The following is a 12,608-nucleotide window of genomic DNA, read 5'->3' on the forward strand; positions in this document are numbered from 1 at the left end:
GGAAGAACTGTGGGAGTAGAAACACAGGAGAAAAACAACTGCTTGATTCATGGGTTGATGGGGATATGATCGGGGATGTAGACTCCAAATGTTCACCCTAGTGCAAATATCAGTAATATGGAAATAGGTTTTGATCAATGACACATGTTAAACCCAGTGGATTTGTGTGGGTAGTGGGTGGGAAGAGAGGAGGAAAAGAATGTGAATCTTGTAACCAGGGGAAAATATTCTAAATAAACTAATTAATTAACTAATTAAATAAAAATTTCCAAAATAAATAAATAAATAAAATTTCCCCTCCCTTCTCCACTGGAAAAAGAAAAAAACAAATAGGCAGGTAAGCAAAATAAAACAAATCTGAAAGCTAATCTATCCCAACCTCATGATCGATTTGAAGAAGTGCTCCTAGAGAGATGAGAATTAACCAAATTAACACAGCAAAATAGTGACAGCACCAGGACAAATCTGAGCCGTAACTCCTAGTCTAGAGTTCTTTACCATCAGAAGTATGACAGTAGAGTCCCCTGGAAGTCTTTATAGGGCTCTGGACACCCACCCAAATGAGTTAGGGAGCCTGTCTGGAGAGAACCAGATGAAAGGAGATTTGGAACATTTTATATCCTGATCCAATATGGGCCCCAGATTTGAACCTTTGTTATGTAGTGAGAAGATGATGGGTTAAACACGAATGACCCTGCTCAGGAGGATATCCAACTGCCACAGGGGATACAATAGATGTTCCCTGGATATCAACTAAACAAGCTGCCCATTGCTACCCAGGAGAGGATTTTTAATTTTTTTATTTAATTAGTTGATTTAGAATATTTTTCCATGGTTACAAGATTCATGTTCTTTCCCTCCCCTCCCCTTCCCATAACCAATGCACAATTCCACTGGGTTTTACATGTGTCATTGATCAAGACCCATTTCCATATTACTGATATTTGCACCAGGGTGGTCATTTAGAGTCAACATCCACAGACATATCCCCTCGACCCATGTGATCAAGCAGTTGTTTTTCTTCTGTGTTTCTACTCCCACAGTTCTTCCTCTGGATGTGGATAGCATCTTTCTCATAAGTCCCTCAGAATTGTCCTGGATCATTGCATTGCTGCTAGTAGAGAAGTCCATTACATTAAATTATGCCAAAGTGTATCAGTCTCTGTGTACAATGTTCTCCTGGTTCTGCTCCTCTCGCTCTGCATCAATTCCTGGACTTTTGCTCAAGGCCTTTCTCACCTTTTTCACACAAAGGATCATGTAGCTCCAGTTCACCAAGGAGCACACACCTTCCCCTGTTGGTGACTACATCTGGAAAATTATCTTTGACCCATGTCCAATAGCAGCATCAGAAGCTTCTCTTACCCAAGATCTATCCCCACTCTATTGGAGAGGAAGAGTCACAGAATGTTAAAGCTTGGAGGGACTTTGCAATATAGCATATCAATAGAAAAGAGACAGACAGGCAAACAGATACAGACAGAGAGATGGAGAAAGAGAGAGACAGAGAGAGAGAAAACTAGAGATTAAGGATTTATTAGGTACTCTGGAAACAAATATAAGTAAACAAGACAGTCCCTGCTCTCCAGGAGCTTACAGACTAATGTGTAACACCAACATATAACAAGGAATTAGAAAGAAAGGCTAAGAGAGAAAGAAACACCAGTGGGCACAATGTAGTTGGCAAAGAGGAGCCTGGAGAGAACTGAGTCCCCGAAAATTACTTTGCATGTACTTGTATTTGCAGATTAATAATTTTATGAGTTGTTTCCCCCAATAGGATGTAAGCTCCTAGAAGGCAGGGATTTTTGTCTCTATATCCCCAATGCCTGGCCTATTATATAGGCAGTTAAAGAGTACTTCTTGCAGTTCACCTTACACACACACACACACACACACACACAGAAAAACAAATGTGGCAAAGCTAGAACGTGACACAAGGAGCTTGGCCTTTCCGGTTGTAGATCCTAAGAGACCATGAAGCCATGTGAAACACGAACACCCAAGGACAAGTTGAGGCTCCCACGCCAGCCTAGGAAGTGTGATGGATCCAAGGTCCTACTGAACCAAGGAAAACCAGAGCTAGAGCTCAGGCCCTCCCACTCCAAGGTTAGAGCTTCTACCTTACCCAGGAGCATGACGGTCACTGAGGACAAAGATGGTGGCTTCCACTCCAGCCTTGTGTGAAACCATTCTAGATGCTTTTTCAGCCCCAGGTCCACATACTGGGTGCTGACTTCTAGTCAGACTTCTATTCTAGTAAGAAGCTTTGAGCTCAGCAAAGTTCCTGGGCAACTCATGAATTCATCATAATACACTGTGGAAGCTCCCCTATTCCTAGGCTTATCTCCCCGACTACTGAGCACCCCAGGGCTAGAGATCTTATGAGCCACTGCACCTCTCGGTGAGATGGGAAGAAGAAGGGATGTGAGGAAGAAGTGGGAAAAGAGGGCAGAGGAGGAGACACTATGGGTAGATGCATGAATTCCATCAAAAGTAAAAATGAAATAAGCAATTTGATTAGCCAGGGAGATGGCACAATTTAAGTAATATTCAAGACGTTGCCCCACCTTCCTCTTCCTCTCCTCTGATCTGAATGCCCACAAAGGAATAAAGTAGTTGTGCTATCTCTACATGTACCCCCATACCCATGTGCAGAACAACTAGGGTATGAATGTCTGGATGTGAGCAATGGCAAAAGCAATGGCCCAGCTCTTGAAATATAAGTACACAGTAGGGGTGACTAGTGACTACAAGTTGGGGTTCCTCTGTGGAAATGGGTATGAGAGCACCCAAGAAGACTAAGTTGGGACTTTTGGTATGAGTGGATGTTTTGGGGATTCAAGATGTAAAAGACTCTAATCATAATTAATCCCTGAGTTGAACTCCAACTCAGCCCAGATACAAAGGGTAGGATCCTTGATCTTTCTGGTAGTGGAGAGCAAGTGGACAAGGGGCAGCTAGGTAGCCCAATGGATTGAGTGCCAGGCCTGAAGTCAGAAAGATCTGGGTTCAAATCTGGATTCACATACTTCCTCATTGTGTGACCCTTGGCAAAGCACTTAACCCCAATTGCCTAGCCCTTGCCACTCTTCTGTCTTAAACTTAATACTAAGCCAGATGGAAAAGTTTAAAAAAATGAGTGGACACCATAATGTCCTCTGATCAGAGAATCTCAGAATCTGCAACAGCCAAGGGTAACCCCATAGTGCTAGGCGAAGGGGCAGGCAACATAACACCAGGAGACAAATCAAGCCAAGTTCCTTCCACCTCATTGACTTCATTGTCCCCAGAGCCATCCCAGGGAAGGATGACATCTGTTTTTCACCTAATTAGCCATTAAGGATCTAATTGGGGCCACCTCAGATCTTTCAACTTGGACAGTTGGTGTGGCAGCAGGAGTGACGGGTTTTGGACTAGAAGCCAGAATGCCTAGATTCCATTTGTATTGCTAATATAGCACTCTAAGGTTTGCAGGTCCTTTGACATGTGTTACCTTGTTTGAACCTCACTTTTTGGTAGGTCCTACAAGGATTACCATTGTGCCCATTTTCTAGATGAAGAATTAATGCTCCAAGAGGTTAAATATTTTGTCTATGATCCCTTGGCCAGGATACAAAGTGGGATTCCCATCCAGATCTCTGCTAGCCAAATCTAGCACACATTCCATTGTACTATACTGCCATTCTACTAATTGATACACAACATCAAGGCAAATCACTCACTCCCTTTGAGCCCCTATCACCTAAGTGTCATTGGTGCCTTTGTTCTGCCCCCCACTCCCCTTCCCAAAACTCTGCCACCTACACAATCTTTCCATTTTTCTTTTGATCCCTCATCTAGGATGCCTGATTCTCCCATGTACCCCTAGAGCTTCTAGGATGGGAAGTTCAGGGTTACAGAGAGCCATGGTGTGTGGAAAGGAGGGAAAAAATAATCTTTTCTCCTTAATGCTGACATATTCCCAGAAGTGAAAGGAGACCTAGTCAAGAGCTAGAAGACTTGAGCCCTGAGTCCCTTCTCTGCTTGACTCTGTTTTCCCAGCTGTAAATCGATTTGGGGAGAAGGGAGTCATCCAGGAAGCCCAGTAGATAGAATACCAGCCCTGAAGTCAGGAAGACACCTCTTTCTGAGTTCAAATCTGGCCTCAGATCCTGGACAAGTCACTTAATCCTGTTTGCCTCAGTTTCCTCATCTGTAAAATGAGCTGAAGAAGGAAATGCAAACCACTCCAGGATCTTTGCCAAGAAAAACCCCAAATGGGATCACAAAGAGTCAGACACAACTGAAATAATTAAACATCAACAACAAACCAATGAAAACTGATGGGGAGAAGGGATGAATTGGACTCTGAAATCCTTTCCAGCTTTGACATTCTGTGTTGCAAGGAAGAGTGGAATAATGGGAAAAGCACTAAAGTTAGAATCAGGACCAAAATTCAAATCCCTCTCCTTGCAGGGGAAGCTCAGCCCAGTCCTGATATTCTGGGGTCTCCTTCCCCCAAAGTGAGTCCCCCAACAGGGAGCCATGTCATCACTGACATACATACTCTCCTGGGGAGGCAGCATCAACAGCCACAGAGCACCCCATTCCCCTCCCATTCAGCAAGCAGAGATGGGGAAGAACCAACCAATGGCCAATACCTCCAGCCTCCCCTCTCATTCACCCTCCAATGAACCAGCTCTTATCCAGTAGCCAGTTGCTAAATTTTCAGTGTGAGTATTTACACTTTGTCAATGAGCCAACCCTACAAGTCAAGTCTTAATTTCCTGTTTCATTGATAAGAAAGTTATGAAGAAAGTATTAATAATGCAGATCAAATTTAACAGTGTGAGGTGCATACTTTTTTCTTCTTTAGTGAGATGATTATTAAACATTTACAAGCATATCCTTTGCATGAGTCTGGGTTCTTGGACTCTGGTCCCACCACTCTCTAGCTGACGCACCTTTGTCCAGTTGCTTGAGCTTTCTGGTTCTCAGTTCATCCATCTTTAACACGGTCAAAGCCCTTGTCGAACATTTGTCCACCAGGTAGCCATGAAAGGCTCCAAACTGGAGCTGGAGGAGGAGAGAGCAGAGCAGAAAAGAGCTGAAAGAGTCCCGCTGTCCTTGGTGAAGGCAAGAAACGGGCAGCTGGAATAGGGTCAGAGAGGTTGCCAGGTCCTATCGAGTGTCTGCACGTGCTCCTTGGCCCGAAAGCAAAAAGAGACAATGCTGGAACTTCGAGCATGGGCGTCCCCAGCGTCTGCCAGGGGACCAAAGGCCTCTCCAAAGGGAGGGGGTCCCGAGGAAGTGTGGAGGAAGGCATGAGGCCCATAGGTGGGTTGCAGGCCAGGCCTTGGTCCCAGGAAGCCTGGGAGGGCATGCATGGCCGGGGGGCCTGAGGTCAGCCAAGGGTCCAGGGGAAGAGAGGCAGTGGGGGGAGGCCGAGCAAAGGCCAACATGGGGGCCTCTGGAAGCTTGGTGGCGGCTGCTGCTACTGCTGCTGCCGAGCTGGCCTCTAGCTTTTCCTGACGCCGCCATTTAGCCCGACGGTTCTGGAACCAGACCTAGAAGGATGGTGGGATAGAAGATATGAGTCTTGACTCCTGCCTCTGCTGCAGCATCTCAGTGGAACTTTCTTTGGCCCATTGCATATTTTCTAGCCTCAGACTCGGAAAAAAAGGTCCCTCCTGCCTCAATCTCCTGTTCCAAGGCTGCCCAGTGTTTAACTTAACTCTTGCCTGCTATAGTTGAGCAGTAGAGAGAATAAGCTCTTGGTTCCGGATCAGACCAATCCAAACAAGAACCTTTTCCAGTCTCCCAATTCTATACGCTCCCCACTTCTTCTTAGAGGCCCTGGGATGGGGTGGGAATGGGCACAGTGGATCAACATGGCAAGAGAAAGGGTATCTAGAAGGGCCCAAATTTCCTCTTTTAATACTTCCAACTTCAATTACCCTCCAGGAACAGCTCTGCCACTAACTCAACCTTGGGGGAGTTCTTTGGCCTCTCTGGGCCTCAATTTCCCTACTTTACCAGCTATATTCTCATCCTGAAGAAACCTCCACCCTGGAGCCCACTCTCTGGACTGGCAATTCCCTGCCCTAGTCCGCCATTTCTTAAGCAATCCCAGCCACTCGAGTTCCAGTCCTTGACTCATTCTTCAGCCTTCTCTGACTCATTGTCAGTTGCTTTATCTACATCCCTCAACTCTCCAACATCCCTGCATATGTCATCTTTACTTCCATAAAACGTAAGCTCTTTGAAGGTAAAACTGGGTTGTTTTTTGTTGCTTTACTTATTTATTTTTGCTTATATTTGTCCCTTTAGCACTTAGTAGAGTACTTGGAACTTAGTAAATGCTCTATCTGGTCACTTCTCTGGCTATCCCTCTACAAAATAAGAGGATTTGTCAAACTCAGATTTTTTAGGCTGGGGTTCATGGAAGATTTCAGAGAATTCATGAACTCAGCTGGGGAAAAAATTACATTTCATTTTCACTAATATTTAACTGAAATTTAACATTTATTTTAATTATTTTTTAAAATCCTCACCTTTCATCTTAGGATCACTACTATGTATTGGTTCCAATGCAGAAGAGTGGTAAGGGCTAAGCAGTTGGGGTTAAATGACTTGTCCAGGGTCACACAGCTAGGAGGTATCCTGTCTCCAGACCTGCCTCTCACTCTCCTGCCTCCACTGAGCTACCTAGCTACCCCCCACCCCAATTTAAAAAATTATTCTGAGAAGGGGCACAAATAAGATTAAGAATCCCTGACTAAGATGTCATCTAAGAGTTCTTCTAGCAATGATATTCTGTTTTATATTTTAAGGTGCTTTCCACTTATGCCATTCCATGATTCTTCCTCTACAATGTCCCCCACTTCTACCCTCTCCTCTCTACCTCCCCACAACTGTCAAGGCTTCATGTAATCCTGTTTATACCAAGTTCCTCAATAGCCTCCATTTTGTCTTCCTCTAGTCATCCTGCCCAAGTGGCCAATCATCTTCTGAAAACTCAACTCTGGTCACAGCCTGCGTGAACTCACAGTTTTCATTGTTCCCTTTGTCTTCAAGAGGAATTCCAAAGGCGTCCACATCTGGTCCCCAATATACAGTCTCCTTCCCCACTCCCCTATGAATGCCCCAATGGTTTCTGCCAAGATGGGCACCTTAGTCCTCTTCCAGGCCTTTCAGGCCCATTCCAATGTCAGAACCTTTGCTCTGTTTTGGAATCTTCCCCCTTGCCCCTTCCACCCCTCTGCTTTCCAGTTCCATTGGGTGCCAAGCACTTTGCTAAGTACTGAAGATACAAAGAAAAGCAAAAGACAGCCTTTGCCCTCAAGAGCTAATCTCCCAGTCTAATGGGAGAGACAACCTCTGCGTAATTAGAATCTGCTCCCCAGGACTCCAATTCCCAGCATCCCGCTTTCGTTCCCTCATTACATCCTTAGGTTTTGGAGATAAAGTTTGTGTGTGACCTCACAACTCTCTCTTTTTGCACAAATGCAGTTGGGAAAACTCTTTACTCAGGCTTTTATTTTTTTTGTCTTTTATTTCTAAAATTTCTAAAAATCATATAAAATATTAAAATCTTATAAAAATAAATCTTATAAAATATAAAACGTGAGGTTATTGGATATTCATTTTAATCTTACACCTCAAAGCAATAACGTGTAGAAAAGATCGATGTAGGATAACCAACAGAAGGGAAGCCCTAGCATTAAGAGAGATCAGGAAAGGCTTCTCCTAGAAGATGGCTTTTGTGCTGGGACTTGGATGAAACTGAGGAAAGCCAGGAGGCAGAAATGAGGAGGAAGAGCATTCCAGGCATGGGAGACAGTCTGTGAAAATGCCCAGAGTCTAGGGATGGAGCATCTTATTTGAGGAACAAGAAGAAAAAAAAGGCCAGTGTCCCTATGTTGAAGGGGAAAGTGAGAGAGAAGAGTGAGCTGGAAAAGTAGATGGGAGTCAGGTTGGGAAAGGCTTTGAATGCCAAAGAGAGACTTCTATTTTGATCCAGGAGGGGATGATGGGAAATCATTGCTGTTTATTTTATAGGAGAGTGAGGCGGTCAGATCTGGGCTTCAGGAAGATTAATTTGACGGCTGAGCAGTGGGCCAAGACTTGAGACAGGGAGACTAATCAGAAAGCCATTGCAATAGTCTAAGGGAAAAGCAGTGAGAGCCTGCACTAGGGAGATGAGAGATATTATGAAGGTAAAATCAACAGATCAAACATGGTGGCATGGAGGGGAAAGGCAAGGGAGAATGAGGAGTCCAAAATGGGTTGTCTTCCCTCATTAGATTGTAAACTCCTTGAAGGCAGGGCTTATCTGTATTTTTGCTGGTTTTATTTTATTTTTTATTTTTAAAAACCCTTACCTTCTGTCTTAGAATCAATATTGTATATTGGTTCCAAGGCAGAAGAGAAGTAAGAGTTAGGCAATTGGGGTCAAGTGACTTTCCCAGGGACACACAGCTGGGAAGTGTCTGAGGTCATATTTGAACCCAGGACCTCCCATCTCTAAGCCTGGCTCTCCATCCACTGAGTCACCCAGCTGCCCCTTTTGCTGGTTTTATACACCCAGGTATAACAGTGCCCAAGACATTATAAGCCCTCAATAAATGCTTGTTGCCTTGTCTACTCACCCACACAGGGACCCATCCACACTTATTCCAGCCCAACAATATCTCTGTCCTCTGAATTCCATATCCCAGTTGGTCTTGGTTCTTCCTCATGGCTAAGTCCTGTCTCTCCCCTAGATTGGGAGCTCCCTGAAAGGAGGGTTTGGGTCTCTTTCTTTTGTCCCCCTCCCCTGCCTCCCAACCACAAGGGCTGGGGGGAGACTCTTACAACCTGAGTGAGTGAACGTCCCAGGTGGGAGGGTCATTGCTTTCAGTCTCACCTGTACCCGCACCTCAGGGAGGTTGACCTGCATGGCCAGTTCCTCTCGACTGTAGACATCAGGGTAGTGGGAGCGCTCAAAGGCCCTCTCCAGCTGGTGCAGCTGGAAGGTAGTAAAAGTTGTTCGGTTCCTCCTGTGTTTCTTCTTGGGGGCCTCGTCGGCTTCCCCAGACCCCGGGGGCCTTCCCTCTACTGGCTCCCCATCACACTTGCTCAGAAACATTATCCCACCTGAGCAAGCAGTGGGAGAAGAGAAGGGTAGCCAGGGGAGACACACGAGGGGAGATGAATGGCCTGGCACCTGACCCGAGAAGCCTTTGGAAGGAAATAGAGAACTCCAAGTCAGGTGTGACAGCAGAGACACACTACCGGGACGGATGCCAAAGAATCCTCTCCAGCTCTGGAGAAAGAACTGGCCGAGTCAGAATGCTGATCAAAGCATGCTATCTTTCACATTAGTTTATTTATAGTTTTATATGAGTATTCTCCTACAACAATGACCAATACTGAAGTGTGCTTTGTGTGATAATACATGTATGACCCAGATCAAATTACTTACCATCTCCGAGATGGGGGAAGGAAGAGAGGAAAAGAGGGAGGAGATTTAGATCTTATAGATTAGATCTTATATATAGATTTGGAAAATGTATTTTGGGAATTGTTATTATGTGTAATTGGGAAAATAAAGTCTCTCTGAAAAAAAATAGTCTTAGGACATATAGTCTTATAAATAATATAAAATATAAGTATATTTTATTTATAAATAATATATGTTATGTATTTTATCCTATAATATGTGCACTATAATATATTAAATATAGATTATATCATATTAAATAAGAAAGATAAATAAAAATAATAATATAAATATAGTCTTAAGAAAATATAGTCTTTTTTTTTTTTAAACTCTTACCTTCCATCTTAGAATAAATACTGTGTTGGTTCCAAGGCAGAAGAGTGGTAAGGGCTAGGCAATAGGGGTTAAGTGACTTGACCAGGGTCACACAGCTAGGAAGTGTCTGAGGCTATATTTGAACCCAGGACCTCCTGTCTCTAGACCTAACTCTCAATCCACTGAGTCACCCAGCTGGCCCTACAAAAATATAGTCTTTAGAAAAAAAGGAAACACTACTGGGTATGATTGAAAGAGTCTTTAACTGAGAACTAGGAGACCACTAACCTGTACAGGCCATCTTGTCCCCTATGCTAGGACATAGTCCTCACTCATCTGCCTTCCAGGCTCAGCTCAGGCACCACCTACTCTATGAAGCCCTTCTTTTCTTTTCTTTTTTTCCTTTAATATTATTTTTTATTTAATTTTCAAAAAATTTCCCCATGGTTACATGATTCTTATTGTCTCCCTCCCCTCTTCCCTCCTCTTTCCTGGAATTGACAAGCAATTCAACTGGGTTACACTCTCTCTCTCTCTCTCTCTCTCTCACACACACACACACACACACACACACACACACACACACACACACACACTATCACTCAATATTTCCATATTATTCATTTTTTGTAATAATTTTTTAAGGCCAAAACCCCAAATCCTATACCCATATAAACAAGTGATCAATCACGTTTTTCTTCTGGGTTTCTACTCCCACAGTTCTTTCTCTCCATGCGGATAGCCTTCTTTCTCCCAAGTCCCTCCAGATTGTCTTGGATCATTGCATGGCTTGTAGCAAAGCCACATGAAGCCCTTCTTGATGTTGCTAGTGCCTCTCTTTCCTCAAACGATTCTGTATTTGCTTCTATGCATGTGTGTCTCATTCCCTAGGAAACTATAATCAATCTAGTCAGTGCAGTGGATAGAGCTCTGGACCTGGAGTGAGGAAGACCTGAGTTCAGATCCAGTCTCAGACTCATGCCCTTGGGCAAGTCACCTAATTTTAGGTCCTTCAATTAAAAATAAAACCAGGGTTGCTGTGAGGATTCAATAAGAAAATATTTGTAAAGTGCTTGGCACAGGGCCTGGCACTTCATGACCTCATGGCATGCCAGGCCCTTCCATATCCTCCCCCCCTCCCCAAATCTGCCCAAGCTCATTAATGCTCTTTGTTTCCAGGCCGCCATCTAACCATCTCAGCCTCTCCTTTTGCCTTCCATCTTTCCCAATCTCAGGGTCTTTCCCAATGAGTTCTGCCCTCTCATTGTGCAGCCAAAGTATTTCGGCTCTGGCTTTAGTACTTGACCTTCCAAAGAAGAGTCGGAATTAATTTCTTTAAGTATTGACTGACGGGATCTCCTTGTTCTCCAAAGTCTTCTCTAGCACAATTCAAAAGCATCGATTCTGCCGCGCTCAGCTCTCCTTAGAGCCCAGCTCTCACTGCCACACGTGGTGACTGGACGGCTTAATAAATGCTTGTTTCTTTCCTAGGGAACTGGGACTGCCTTGTTTTTCACTTTTTTATCCACAATGCCCAGCACATAGGAAGCGCCTAATAAATGTGTATCCTGGTACGTGGGGCAAGTCACTTGACCTATATTATAGCCCTCAGTTTCTTCAACTGTAAAATGAGGGGGTTGAACTAAATAAAATAATGACAAAATAATAATAATAGTCTTAAGTTCTAGTAAGCTACAGGTCGACTCTGATACTTTTTCACAGTGGGACCCTGAACCAGTCACTTAACCTGAGCCTTTGTTTCCCCATTTGTAAAATAAGATAGTTGAACTAGAAGGTTTCCAAAGGGTCCTTGTAGCTCTGAGTCCAAGGGGCTGGTCTGTCCCCTCCCCCACTCCCAGCTAATCAGTGAAGCCCCTTAATAAGCCCTTTTCTCTCTGAAGCCAGCTCTGGCCTAAGCTGTTGATCCCACAGACTAGAGATCTTCTAGAGGCAATGAGGATGGATTAGGGGCAAAGGCACTGCCTGGAAACCTTGCTCAGGCATTTAAATAAAGCACCCAGACTCATATTCCCTCTTAGGGTAGCCCAGGCACTTTCTGGACAGCTGCAAATGGTTAATTCTTCTTTCTTCTGCAGCCATTCCCTCATGGCTGAGCCTAAGTGAATATCTTACATGACAGAATTAAGATTCAGAACAATGCCAATAAATTGGAATGGTGGCTCCAATCTAATAGGATTCAATTTCAGAATGAATGCGAAAACATTTCACTGAGTTCAAAAAGATCAAGGGCCCAATTAGAGAGTGAGGCCTGACACAGAAAAAGCCCTGGGGGTTTCGGTGTACTCACAGCCTCAGCACGGCAGCCCCCCCAAAAGGGAACTTGATCCTAGGCTGCATTAGCAGATGCAGAGCGTTTAAAAAGAAAGAGATGACCAATGGCCCTGGTCAGACCTCATCGGCATCATTGCTCAGTTCTGGGGCCACATCTGAAGGACATTGACAAACTAGGCCATTTCCATAGGAGGGAGGGCAGTGAGGATGCCAGGCTCCCGGGATGTCCAGCTCAGGGAAGGGAAGTCTCAAAGGACATATGTTAATTGTTTCCAGTTATCTGAAGGGCCATGGGGAAAAGGAATTAATGGCAACAGAGAGCAGAGATAGGAGCAAAGCGGAGGTGCCACAGGGTCAGGATGGGAGTAGGAGAGTGGATTTGGGTTCAATAAAAGAAAATACTTCTTATAAATTAGGGCTGTATAAAACTAGAATGGTACTCCCCACCTTCCCCAAGCTACTGAGGTCTCTGTTATTAGGGTTTTTCAACTACAGGCTGAAGACAACTTTTTCAAGAATGGAAAAGGTTGGGTCA

The 12,608-nt window shown here is 44.3% G+C and overlaps 1 protein-coding gene across 1 annotated transcript; it reads right to left on the reverse strand.

Moving 5' to 3' along the window:
- Positions 1-5,144: 5,144 nt before the first annotated feature.
- RAX2 (retina and anterior neural fold homeobox 2) lies at positions 5,145-9,112 on the reverse strand. The gene is made up of 2 exons (XM_001373844.4): positions 8,891-9,112; positions 5,145-5,549 (listed from the first exon to the last, which is right to left on the reverse strand). The coding sequence occupies exons 1-2, from the start codon at positions 9,110-9,112 to the stop codon at positions 5,145-5,147; spliced, it is 627 nt and encodes a 208-aa protein (XP_001373881.2).
- Positions 9,113-12,608: the final 3,496 nt, after the last annotated feature.

This window comes from Monodelphis domestica, chromosome 3 (assembly GCF_027887165.1).
Source record: "Monodelphis domestica isolate mMonDom1 chromosome 3, mMonDom1.pri, whole genome shotgun sequence".
Lineage (NCBI taxonomy): Eukaryota > Metazoa > Chordata > Mammalia > Didelphimorphia > Didelphidae > Monodelphis > Monodelphis domestica.